The 14,111-nt window shown below is 45.9% G+C and overlaps 1 protein-coding gene across 1 annotated transcript in view; it reads right to left on the bottom strand.

Annotated features, from left to right (window-relative positions):
- The window catches only part of FRMD4B (FERM domain containing 4B), a gene marked incomplete at its 5' end in the record, with an annotated part of 81,563 nt that overhangs the window by 24,111 nt on the left and 43,341 nt on the right, over positions 1 to 14,111 (bottom strand). The window contains 3 exons of the mRNA XM_084269427.1: positions 903 to 960; positions 2,002 to 2,067; positions 3,256 to 3,339. Coding sequence (XP_084125553.1) covers positions 903 to 960; positions 2,002 to 2,067; positions 3,256 to 3,339 — 208 coding nt within the window. The remainder of the gene's footprint in view (positions 1 to 902; positions 961 to 2,001; positions 2,068 to 3,255; positions 3,340 to 14,111) is intronic.

Raw genomic sequence — 14,111 nt, 5'->3', positions numbered from 1 at the left:
AAGATTAGAGCCCATTTCATTCCGTGACAAGTACGAGGAGGTACAGAACGAGGACATTTTTGGCAAACGAACTGATGTGAAGTGGATAGCTGAGGTGAATGTCGAAACGCTCTCCCCCTGCCTTCCCAGCCAGAGGCAGGAAACTACGTGGTGGTTGTGCAAAGTGGACAAAAAAGCAACAGTGCTGCTGAAACCAGGTGGTGTCACCCATCGCAGGAGTGGCTGTGGGGTGGGGGAAGGACATGGGATGAAAAAAGTGTGGCCAATGACTACAATCACTAAATTCAGGCATGGACAGCTGCAGGAGGAGAGAACACAGTGCCAAACACCAGCTTCTCAGGTACCACAGTCATGGCCATGACTCAGTGTAAGGAGACATCATCTCTGCTGAGCTCTTCCACACAACACACTTTGGCCCAGGCTCTGCTCTACAAATGGGAATAAATGGTGCATTTCCATCACTCTCCCAAATATTTATCAGCATTTCCCCACTCCCAAGTATGCACCCACTAATCACCTGCCACTTCACAGACATCTTTTCTATGCTGTTTGGTTTGGGAGTTGTTGGGTTTTTTTATGTGTGTGCTTTCCCCTAATCTTGATTAGAAATATCTCTGGGGAAACTATTAACTGCTTTGGATCTAGAAGTGATATCCAGTTAATTAAGCTCCTGATGGGATTAAAGAAAGTTTTACAAAGATTTCTCTCCATCTCCTGTAGCACGTAATGCTTTGCTGCTCTCTGGAAACAATTTTTGAAGAATACTGAAGGGGAGAAATTGCAGAGGTTGAAAAATGGGGGATTTAATTCTGATAGAAGAGTACTGAATCAAACTACTCCTATAGGAATGTAATCACATGTAATAAGCTAAACAATCACATTATCTATGGGCATTTACTAACCTTTACTCCATAGTAATGAACTCCATATGTTGGCAAAGCTTCCACCACTTTCATGTACCTGTAGACAGATTTATAGTGTATCAGATGATTTTTTCTGGAGGGAATAAGAACTATTAACATTTTTTTTCACACATATATTCAGGATGTCATTTATCATTTGCGTTTTTTGAAGGTTTTAATGATTGAAGGCTCACATCTTGAGAACAAGCTTAAACATCCTGGCTTGGGGAAATAAATGGTATTTTGGCCCAGGAAAAGCAAATGGAAAATTTCTCACATGACACAACATTCAATATCTTACCAGAAAGCCAGGGAACTGAAAGTAAAAATTCTCAACTGAACATGTCAGCCTTTTGGGAAATGTTGGCAGTAAAACCTGCCTATAATCATCCCATTACGGTGCTACAGTTACAATGGAGAGGCTCCAAATGAAAGTGCTCACACAGTTGTATGACTGTTCCTTGAGGCTATGCAGACAACCACCAAACTGACATTTTTTCCCCTCTATTTCTATTGTAAGAAGCGCCTGAATCACTGAGACCGTTACAAGCATCAGGGTACACGAGACAAACTGCAAGTCATCTACATAGTGCAACCATGGCGAACGTCTCAAACATCTCAGTTCAGAATGCATCCCACTGCATTTGCCTGGAGGAAGTACAGTAATATTAATGGTAAATTAAAAATAGAATCCCACAGGCATTGTGGAAGACCTTGTCCTTTTGTAAGCCAAATTCTGAGTGTTTCAACAAATATCCGTTTGGCTTTTTTTTTTACAGGACTAAGGTAACATCTGCCCTTAAGAGTTTGGTGTCAAAATTAATTGATGGCAAGCAGGTTATAGAGAAGAGTCTCCCAAGTAAAGCATTATCCAGATAATTATTATTTGAGGTATCTGAATGAGGACAAATGACCTTCTCTGCAAGCCTGTGAAACCTGAAGTTCAAACTTAAGTCAATAAAAAAAAAAAAGCATCTGGCTGATACAAATGGCCAAGTTTGCAAACAAGGATGACCAAAACCAGTCTGCACTGCCACTTCTCAACAAAAGGGGAAAAAAAGCAAAAACATCTTCACAAATTAACAAGTGTCATACTCACTGAACAATGGCTTGTCCTCTGGTCAGCCCTTTAATTTGTGTGTAATGCTCGATGACTCTGTCCTCGCTGCAAAGCAAGCACAAAACCCAATTGAGAGGCTCAGCGACCGTTTTCTTCGCCTGCAACGGCATCTGTTGAAATTCAGACGCCTGCTCAGCATGCAGGGGAGCGTCCCACTGCACGGCTCCCGCTCTGGTTTACATTCTGTTTCTTACTGATTTCTTTCCCACCCTTCATTAAGCAGCGTGGAGCTGCCCAGGCTGATCCCCGCCGTTGCACGCCGCGTTCCAGACTAATTAATGAATCCTATCAGATAAGCCTGCAGATGCTGCTGCAGAAGAACGGTACTAACTGTGTAAATTCATTTTCATGTTCTAAAGGACCAAAACTTCAAAGGATGGTTAAAGATTCGCATGTAAGACTGAAGAAGTGAAGCCAGAAGTGTTTTCATTCCAGGATATTTTTCTCCCCTGATGTTTCAGAGGTGGAAAAGAAAACAAAAATAGATTTGTCAGCAATAGGCTTTTTGCATTTTTTTTTTTTTTCTATTAAACACTTCAATGTTTTGTTTTATAGTGGAATGTGTCAGGCACTTGAAAGCAAAGAAAAATCCAGCAGTATTCATCCTGGAAAAAAACCAAATCGTAAGCAAGTACTGGTATGCTTGAAAATCCATCAGGTACACATCAAGCCTAAAAAAAATCATAATGAATGAGGGAGTCAAGCTTGCACAAAAGGCATCAATTCCAAGGAAACTATATGGCTGATTCATCCCACATGCTATATTGCTTTACAAGAGATTCAAGCCACAGAATTGGACATGTGTGTCTTTTTCCAGCTTTACTAGCTTATTTTCTCCCTCCTGTCCTGTTGAGGAGAGCAGCTGGGTGAGCATCTGGCAGGCAGCTATGGTTAACCCACCACAGAGGCCACACTGAATGGCAGTGGAAGAACAAGGTGCTCTTCTGCAAACCTAGGCTTGGCCAGAGTTCAGATGTCAGTTCTAAAGCATGATCCCCACATACTCTGATCCAGCAATTTAATTCGAGTGAATTTTCAACGAGGGATTTGCATCAGATCTTGCATTATTTATAGCCTTCTAAAAACTGGAAGTGCTTGAACACAAGTAATTAACTCCAAGTCCTGTATCACACAGGCTGAAAGCTGCTTTTAAAGAGTTTGTAGAACTGTTGAAAAGTGATCGTGTCATTACCAGTCACAGCAACGATTTACACTTTAAATAAAATAGCTCACCAGTAAGCCAGTGATGGATGCTCCTGCAGTGTCTTGGTAGGAAAGACAGGCAGCGTCTTCAAGTCTTTTCTGGTGTTTTCATCACTAAAACACACACAAAAAAGGCACAGTCACTGCTAGGGAATCATAAACACAATCATTAGTTTCAGCACGAGGAAGGGGCTGTATCTGCTACCCAAGAACTTGCCCCGGATCAGGCTGTCATAGCAACGTAACTCTATAGGCCCTCTCACATGACAGTGATGTATATGGTGTCATGCAGACTCATGTTCTTAGCTCATTATTCAGACACGTGATTCTCAGGCCACTGTGGCAAGAGCAGCATATCAATATTTATTTTACACACACTGTTTGCTGAGTGCAGAATGAGCTTTACAGAGCTGCAGAAGGAAAGCATCCTCCCAAAGGCAAAGCTTTTGTGCTCATTTTTGCTCTATCTTCAGCTAAAAGCCTACCTATAGACACTGCATTTCATGAAGCAGCATGGTGTTTGTCAAACATCAGAGTACAACACTGATGAGATGCAAAACAAAGGGTTTCAGTTCATATACTTTCAAATATTTTCTCTTAAACGTTTTCCTGCACTGTTCATTCTACAGAAAGTTCAAATACTTTGGACTCCAGCCCCAGCCTGGAATGAAATAAAGGGGAGGTGAAGTATGTGAATCTAATCTGTCACCAAAAAACCCCAGCAGAACACTTAAAAAAAACTATCTCCAGGCATCAGTAAAATGGTTAATATTATAATGTGCTCTCTTTATAGGCACCATTAATTAATCAGCTGAACCTTGCATGCTTCATTTCTGCAGGATTTCTGCATGCCTTCACAGCAGTGCCAACAAGCACCAACATGAGTTTTCTATGTAAAGAATGCATCAGTCCCATCAGCATCCACCTGGACTCCCCCATTCAGGCTTTCTTTGAAGGCATTTGCCCGCTCCCAACCTGTTTTCCCCAGATTCCACTAATCAGAGGTGTCATCTGAGCAATGTTTCCCCCCTCTTCCCTCAAAACCAGCACCCTCTGCATTGGTAGGGTGAACCAGAGCACAGAAAGGTGCGGATGGTGGAGGCAGAAAGCTCCCACCCTGCTTCCATCTCACGTGGCAGATGTCACACGGAAGGCACAGTAAATTAAAAGCTTTTTGTTCCTCGGCTGAGCACAAGACTAATCACTCTGCAATCTTCTTCCCCAGCCCAGACAACGTGCCTCAAACCCTAAGAGGGACCACCTCTGGGGAGGAGGAAACAGTTCAAATCAACAGCCTATTTATTCTTCAGGGTCTTTGATGAAGTTGCCAACAAGGGGGTCAATTAGCACGGAGGAGCTGTTGTTGCTGAGCTTTGCAGGGCCGACCATTCTTCTGCCAGGAGTATGAACAGTTCTTTGCATGTTGGCCAGCGCCCAAGTGCTGCAAACAGGGACAGCTGGGTGGAAAAAATCAGGATCTCTTCTCCCCGTGCCTAAACACAGCCAATCGCCCAGAAATACTGAAGGGGTTTTATTCAGCCCTTAAAAGCCCGTTTTGATGGGATCAAAAGGCTGCAGGACATTCTGGCTTGCACTGAGAAAGCAGATTACCAAGGGGTTGTAGGGACACATGAAAATGCAGGAGGAGTACAACCTCCTGAGGCCTCAAGAAAAGAAAACAATTAAAATTTTGAGGCCTCAAAAAATAATTATTAAAAACCCCAAACCAAGTCCTGAGCAACCCGGCTCGATCCCACAGCTGGCACCTCTCAGAGCAGGAGGTTTGGCGAGATGACATCCTGAGGTCCCTTCCAACTTCAATCCCGAACTCAGAGGGTAATTGATTATTAAAATAAAAGTTTCCTTCCATTTTTAGTCCTGACTCATAGCTGCAATGGCTGCCATAGTAGTCAGGGTTGGCAAGGAAATGCAGTGAAGGAGGAGAGATTTTTGAAAGGAAGCAACAATAGCTAATTTTTTTTACTAAATAAAAGGGCTCTTCCTCTAAATATAGATTCTCAACCCGCAATATTCATAATCAGAGGTTTAATGGTGAGTCTCTAAACCCCTATTTAGAAACCTTGATGCCAGTGAACAACAAAGCGCCCAAGGAAGCACTGAAGAGGCTGATGCTGGGAAGCGAGAGCTGAGCTCTGGCAGAGTCAGCTGGGCAGGGGGACAGGTGACCCCTCAGCTGTCACCACCGCAGCCGAGTGGGCAGAGGGGACACAAGCTCTTCTTCAACTATTATCCTCACTGTTGGCAGTGAAACTCTGCAGAAATGCCACAAATCCCAGCAGCTGCATCATACTGCACCCTGGAATGCCATCTTTTGCATGATTACTGGCCTCCAGCATGACCCCTCAACCTTCCCATTGGGTTTTTGGGTCCCTCACCTAAGGACCTGGTTGAGTAGCTTACTTTATCCCTATCAAATACCAAAAGAAGGGCACTATGCATGCTTGAGTGATGAGCAGCAGCTCATCAATATGGAAATGTCTACCACTGCATTTAATCTGAGCACCAGCCAGCTTGTGTGCCCACCTTTCCCTGAGCAGGTCTGTGGGCTCAGAGCTGAGTCGTACAGCAACCAAAGGGCTGATCACCCCTGTGTTGTGATGGGGGGCATGTCTCTCCAGTGCCACAGCATCTGCTGCAGCTTGTTAGCAGGCAGAGTCCATAGGCCTACAACACCTTAACAGCAGACCTGGACCCTCTCTGTCCTTCTGCCAACCTACAGATCCATTCAACTTCTTGCAGTAGCAGAGAAAACATTTCTCTTACAAGGAGAGTTGGCCCCTGGGACCTGCCTTCCTGAAGGGACCCAGCCTCCTGCCCTGAGGTTCAAGCACACCGTCCTGTTCATCTGCAGCTGCAGGGAGTCCATCACAATGGATTTACAAGGCCAGAAAACCCCTTAGAAGCCACATGAGGATTCTTCCCCCCCCCCCCCCACCTTGTATAATTTTAAGGTAAAGCATAAAACAATCCTAGAAAAATGTGAAAGACCAGGAAGAAACAGAGAAAGCTCCTTGCACGCTGTGTGCCTTCAGACAGCGCAGGCTGGCACGCCACAGCACAGATCTGCTGACTGCGCGCCTGAGGATTAGCATTTGGGATGATTCACGGCTTCAGGGATAATAAAAGCCTCAAGTGGTCCTCCCCCTCCTTCCACAGAGTTCATTATCGCTTCATCTGCACCCAGGAGCCCATGCACGTCTCCCCTTGACCTTCAGGATCACTTTCCCAAGCCCTCCAAACCCCAGTCTTTCCCCAGAGGTGACAACTCCAGATAGCAGGAGCAACGGTTTGAATTATTACCTGTTCCTGTTTGGTTTCACAACGACCTCAAGACGATACAGAAATCACAGGGCAGACAGCCCCGGCTCCAGATGTCCAACCGCCTGCACTATCTACCAACCAAACACCCCAGTGCTGTATCTGGCACGTCCAGGGACGGTTCCTGTCAGGGCAGGAGGAGGACTCAGCTCTCAGGATGGAAGGGCCCGTGTGCATCTAATCTGATCGCTGCTATGGAGGGGGCTTCTGGACTGGTGGTTCTTGGCAAAGTTTCAATACATAAACTTAAACCACCCAGAGTCTGTGGGACAGAATATTTTTGGCCAAAAAAGTTTATTCCCCAGGAGAAGAGCATAGGAAACTCATCTGAAGTATTTTTACACTGTGGAGAGGAATTAAAGAAAACCAGCAGACAGACGCTTTCCTTCCCAATCCTCCCTCTAAATAGGAGTTTCCTCTCTGGCAAATACCAAGCAGAAACTTGAACTGACCTGAGCAGGGTAAGTGAGAATCTACATCAGACCCTTGGGATGCCAAACCTCTGCTCCCGTTCTTGGTACTGTCCATACTTCATTTCCTACCCCAGTGCACCCAAGCATTGAGCAGGATGCTGCCCCCCATCAGCAATAACCAATAGCAATATTTAATCACATACCATACTACAAATAGAAGCTCCCACATTAACAGCATCACAGAATCACTAGGTTGGAAAAGACCTGTGAGAGCGAGTCCAACCATACTTGTCCTCTACTAAACCATATCCCTCAGTACCCCAGTTACCCTTTATTTGAACATATCCAGGGATGGTGACTCAACCACCTCCCTGGGCAGCCTGTTCCACATCCCAACAACTCTTCCAGTGAAGAACTTTTTCCTAACATCTGACCTGACCCTGCCCTGGCCTCAGCTTGAGGCCATTTCCCCTTGTCCTATTACCTGTCACTTGGCTGAAAAGACCACCACCCACCTCTCTACACACTCCTTTCAGGTAGTTGTAAGACAGTGATAAGGTCTCCCCTCAGCCTCTCTCTCCTCAAGGCTAAACATACCCAGCTCCCTCAGCCACTGCTCATAAGGTTTGCCCTGCATTTGCATTGCTACCTCTAGCAGCAAACCAGGAGCCATCCCACATACATCCTACAGCCTGCTGACATTACAGTGAAGTTTTAGGCATCTTGCTCAAAGTCCATCAGAAATCTGGGAAGGAACCAAGCCAGCCTATCACAGCTTGCTCTGCTTAAAGCACACCACTGAAAACTAAACAGAAACTTAACATATTTATGCTCCCTGTAAGCACATGCTCACAGTTCATAACTGAGCAATACACTGCTCCCTGCTAGGCACAGATTTACAGAACTGTGCTAATCAGGATCATTTGTCAATGGCTGCCCAGGCTTCTCCCTGCACCCACTGTCAAAAACAGTTTGTGCCGGTTACTAATGCAGGTAAGAGCTTAGATGGAGTAAGATGTGGTTAATGAGATGAGCATAAAATGGGGAAGAGCAATGCACACACCCAGAGAAGCAAAGGCAGTATGTCAGGCTACAACATCAAGGCTTATCAGCCCACAATCATCTTGGTAAATATTAACAGCCTGACATAGACAGGAGTTCAGACAACTTCTAGCTGTCTACAGTGATGGCAGGTGTGCCCATCTGCTGCAGAGTGCTGATAACACTTTGTAAGGTAGGAATTTATCTCTGGGGAGAGTTCATTGCACAACCACTTTCCTCTATTTTCAGAGCCTCTTGACCTCAGGTACCTTCTCTTGCATTACTATGCGATCGTTAGAATAACCCACTCCTGGGTCTGTCTGAACGTCACCACCTGATACCTGGTTAACTCTGGCAATGAATTTCAGGCACACCACAGGCAGAACTTAATTTTTAGAAAGTAACCAACAACCTCTCAAGTTAACCTGAAAGGGATTACACAGACACCTAAAAAACAGCAGACACTTCTGCTAATCACAGGTGATGTACAAGAGAATGTGGACCTTCACTGCTACAGAGTGATATTACCCTGCAGCATGAAGGTACCTGCAGCCTTCCAGTCCCTGGAACAGGAGGGGAATCAACGTTTTCAAAGGGTAGATAATGGCAGGACAAGGGGGAATGGACTGAAGCTGAAGCAGGGAAGCTTTAGATTAGATATTAGGAGGAAGTTTTTTTACAGAGAGAGTGGTGAGGGGCTGGAACAGGCTGACCAGAGAGGTGGTGGATGCCCCATCCCTGGAGGTGTTCAGGACCAGGTTGGATGGGGCCCCGGGCAACCTTGTCTAGATCATGCCTGGAGGTTGGTGGCCCTGTCTGTGGCACAGGCTGGAACTCTCTGATCCTTGGGGTCCCTTCCAACCCTGACTACTCTATGATTCTATGAAGATGCTTCAAAACTTTTCCATTAGGATTTTTCTTCTTATCCTGCTCAAGATACTTAGAACTAGCAAAACAAACAGAAACCACACACCATTAGATTAGATACTTACAAGTGGGCAGTCTAAATTTTGAGGGCTGCTCAGATTATTCAGTTGTTAGTGATGGTCCTGTTTCTTCTGCTGTACAATTACAAGCCATGCTGTGACAGTACAAGAACATCCCATGTTGCTGCCCACAGAACCACTAGGTTGGAAAAGGCCTTTAAGATCAAGTCCAACCATACCTGTCCTCTACTAAACCACATCCCTGAGCACCTCATCTACTCATCTTTTAAACATACCCAGGGATGGTGACAGACTTGAAGTACCATCACCAGGGTCTTCACATCATTCCCAATTCCTCTGCTCACAGACAAGAGCCAGCAACACGGATCACCGCGCTGCAGCTGGACTGCTTCAGCAACAGGTGCCTTGCCTGTAGGTTTTGGGTTTGGTTTAAAATAAACAGAAGGGCAGAGCGTGGCATCTCACACCCCCACAGAGGTTGGTCTGAGCCTTTCAAGGTACCATGAGAAACAGGTGTGAGGAGGAAGCAGCAAGATAGCAGAGTCAGGGGGGAAATGAGCAGGGTTAAAAGTGCAAGAGAAAAAAGCCAGGGGGGAGGAAGACAGAGCAGGGAAGGTATGGAGAGAGCCGATGGATTTAGCAGCTTTCAAGTATGTCAGAGCAGCAGGATCTTGGCAGCAGGAGTTTTAAATGCACTCTCTGACAAATCCTCTTTTGTGACAAATGCCAGACGTTTCCCATCATTTACCAACCTTTCAGTTTATGGTCTGCTGGCACACTCAAGAAAGTTATTTTTCTATTGAAGGCAGACAAGGATCCGGAAAGGCCGTGAACAAGGGGCTCCCGTTGGCACAGGACAGCCAGAGCCAAACCTTAACCCCCCAGCCAGCAGGACATCCTGCCTGGTCGAGGCCACAAAGCCTGCTGCTTGGATACCAGAGGGACACCGCCTGCTCAGAGAGGTCTTTATTTCTAAGACCTTTCCAAACCCTGTACATGAAAAGGAACATGACAAGCAGTGCAGGTGGCTTGTTCTACATCTACGCCGTGGCTGGGCTGTGGATTCCCATGCTGCGTGGCAGAACAGCTTTAGTTTCACAGCTCAAGAGAGACCTGCACCAAACACAAAGCGTGGCTGGGGCTGGGCAACCCTTTCCCATGCTTAGCACAGGCTGGACCACCGCCTTGGACCCCCAGGCCTGACCTCCAGCCCTGCTAATTTCTCTCATCAGAAGGAGCAGCAGCAGTGCCTGCTGGTCTCATGGGGGGGCTGGTGACCCTAGCTGTTGGCTTTTGGAAGATGGACCAAGAGCACTAAGGAAAAAGCAATGTTTATCCTATCAGCAATATGCACGCACCTCTCTACCTAAGGACATGGGGACCAGGCAAAGCAGAACATGAGCTGCTCCCAGGGCCATCCTGGCAGTAGAGGCACTGTGCATGTTTCCACTTTGCAGGCAAGAAAACAGGGTGCTGAGGAAGCAGTTCTCCATGAATAGAGAAACCCTGCCACCTGAACCTGCCCTAAATTCTCTTTCCTACCTCTCAATATGAAATACAAACAGTCTGAAGGCAAAACCCTTTGCTCCTTGAACACCACACCTACCACGGGAGATGGCTCCCAGTCCCATGGATCTGGGATGGTACATCCCCATTCACAGAGCTGCCTGGCCACACTGACAGCACACATTAGTGGTGCTTCTCTGTCAGACCAGACGGGAAGCAGAACGGCTCTGCTTCACCTGGGGATTTACTGCAGACCAAAAGATGATTATTCACAGTTGATACAACGGTTGAAGGATCCCAAACCCTTCCTCACAACAACAGACTGTTATTTCTAACGTTCACACTTTCTTCCTGTTCACACAAAAGTCAGATTAGCCATATTAGTTGTGGGGTTTTAGCACGTCTGAGCACAGCAGCGAAGTTTAAAGCTTGTTATTACAGCCCTGCATCCTGATACAGAGATACATGGGACCAAAAGCAAAATAAAGTAGCTGAGCAACGATAAAGACCAGACAGATCTGCAAAAGCAAAAAAGCTGAGGCTGGAAAGCTATCATACCATTTCCTCAAAGCACAAAATACACCCAACGTGATAGATCCCAATCACCACAGGAAGGAAAAGCAAGAGAGATTTATTTTTGCCTTTTGAAAGTGAGGATGTCAGATCAGAGCCCGAGCTCCTGCTTGCAGCTGACGGTGCGACTGGAGAAAATCTCTGTAGACATGACAGACTTTTCCAGATACTCAACAGAATAGGGAGATGAATACACTATGTGCAAAAGCCATAAAACTTAATTTTACAATGGGAAAAGGCAATGTGCTGAACCTGTACCGGAGGGAATTTCTAGGGACAAGGAGGAGAGCATCTTTTACCTAGGGCTTTGGATGCCATGATGCTACTCCAAGCCTAACAGCTAGGAGAGCAACTTGTCTCCAACTTGTCCCTTGCACAAGAGACAACTTAGGGGATGATGAATTTTCTGGCACCACACTTGCCTTGTCTCTCATTTGATTTGGATGCAGAGCACATACAAAAGGCCTCCCTAGGTGGCTGGCTCCAGACACCAAGAATGGACTGTGGAGGGACAAAACATAACAGTCTCCTTGCTGCCTCTCAGGAAACTATTAACATCACGTATGCACCTGAAATTTAAACACATCCATCCTTACCAGACTGCTGTAATTATCTGTAAGCTTTAAAAGTCACAGTGTAAGTAGTAAATCCCATGAGATCTGATTATTAAATTACTCAAAACATACTTTTTTTCCTCCTTCATCTAATCCTTTTTGCTCATTTCACCCACAGGGCTTCCACCTAATTCATCTGCTGCATAATAACCATACGATACCAATTCCCTGGGAGCCTTTGCAGAACTGCCTTAAAGTAGGAAACCTTAAAAAGACCATTAAAATTGCATCATTGGAGAGACTGTGTATGCTTTGGTCTGCCCTGAACTGTATGAATCTACAAGTAACACCTGTAGAAAACAAAACCAAACCCTCTTGCTGTTAAGTCTAGCAGAAAATTGGGTGCTCAACCACATATATTTTTTTGTAATTGAACCTGGTTTACACAGTGAATTTCCACTTCTTATTGAAAAGAAGACTGGGAGAGAACAGCATTTTCATTGCAGAACTGCTGCTCAAGTGCACAGGGAGATGGAGTTCAGGGGTGCCCTGCCTGGCTCCCCTCTGCCTTCCCTCAGCTACCCATTCCTCATGGTACACTGGGCTGTAGGACCCCTGAAACGAACTGCAGTGACTCATCAGGAAAAGCAAGACTTGCACACTGCTAGAGAACTACCAGGTTTCAACCTGCTTTTCTTTGAAGAGGGTCTAAAATGGAGTTAAGCAGCTTGTGCTGATTGGGTAAGTGGGTATGTGGCACCTTGTCAAGTCAGGGAATCATTATCATCACACTAAGAACACATCAAACATGATTCTCCCTAAACTTGCTGATTTACTACCTCGGTTCATTAGATGTTTCCAAATAAAGTGAAATAAATAATCAATCCCCTTCAGCAGACAGGCTCCCAGTTAATAAATCTTCGTTCAACTTGTTTCAAATTAGTTACCACAGAAGGGTGAGCTCAGGGAGGCACACAGCTGGGCTGGACTGAGACAGAGCTAATGGTTCGTGAGCATGAGCCTACCAAGGTATTTAGAGTGTGTGGAGTTGCAGCTGAAAGGCAAAATACACATTGACTCACTGGGCAAACAAGCAGCCGTGGAGCACAGGGAGCAGAGCTGGAGCCTCAGCGCTGAGCACTGATTTATGGTGAGGCAAAGAGCCTGTGGGGAGCGGTGGGTCACGCTGGAGAAGGGCTCTGTGAATACCAGTGTGCAGGCATTTAAATGGATCCCTCAGAGCAGATCCTGTGGTGATCCAGCAGCTCACTGACACCCATGGAAGGAAAGCCACAGGGGCTGCACGAGGCACCCAGGCTGCGCTCAGGACTTTGGCCTCTGTGGCAGACCAGCGTGGATGTTCCCTTGACCATCCACAATCCCATCCAGCCCTGGAAAAGAGCTTCCAGTGACCAGTTCACAACAGGTCTCTGTCCCTGACAGCACAGTTTCAGAGGAGCAGGTCTGTGGAGCAAGAGGTTTGTGCTGGGGACACGACACCCACGCCATACCCATTTCAGGCCTTTCTTCGGCCAGCTCCAGCCCTGCCCCGCACAAGGTAGGCTCCATACATACCACGTGGACCCACCTTAGGGCCTCCAAGGATGTAAACCTGAGAGAGGGGAGCAGGAACAACTGGGAGATTTGGTCCAAATTTGTTTTTCTGCTCCAACCTCACTCCTGGACACAGCCACTCCTGGAGTTTTGGTCATATGAGCACAGGGAGATTTCCAAAAACAGGCTGGACGAGCTGCCTCCAACGAATCTCAGGTGTGCCATTTCTGGAGCTACCTTAATCTTGGGGCAAGCAGTAGACCAACGAGGTGCTTTGCTATCAGGCAATTATTAACTTCTCTCAGGCAGCTATTTTCTAGCACTGCCCAAGTTACCATTTCCACATTCTTTTCTAACAAGAGATTTTTCCAGTTTGTCTGGCCAAACAGTCACCTTCCCAAAGAAACACTACCCAAAATTCTAATTGTGAGCACTCACGCTTAGTTAGGAGCAGTTAATATCAGTTTTCTGCACCCAGACCAAGCACTTAATTCTTATCTAAGTTTTAAAGTCCAGGAGTTTCTGAACCAATTACTCCATAGCCACAGTTTGCAATGGTATCTTTCACACAACCCTTTTCCAAGCCATGTTTATCACCCATGTAACGATAAACCCCAGTGCCTCGCACATGTCAGCTATCAGGAATTCATTATTCTGTCTGTGTTATGTTATACCAGCCAGGAGTTATCTTTGCAGCCCACAGACCAGAATCAAAATCGAATGAGTCAGCTATTTAAAGAAAATGGAAGCCCTCCTCCAGCAATTTAATTAACTTTCAGGGAGCATGGCTGAGTTTCAGCCCTGGAAATATTACTGGGGAAAATACAACCCAAGATTATCAGTCAGAAGTTTGGGGGCTTTTTTTAAGTTACTGTCCTTATATAGTCCCTGTAGCTAATCTCATATTAATATAACTTTTTCTAATGGTAGAAAGACAGTATTTAGGACTGCCAGTCTTC

Source organism: Gallinula chloropus (genome assembly GCF_964237585.1).
Source record: "Gallinula chloropus genome assembly, chromosome: 12".
Classification (NCBI taxonomy): domain Eukaryota; kingdom Metazoa; phylum Chordata; class Aves; order Gruiformes; family Rallidae; genus Gallinula; species Gallinula chloropus.
The sequence above is the reverse complement of the archived record's forward strand: the minus strand, read 5'-3'. Positions and strand labels throughout refer to the sequence as shown.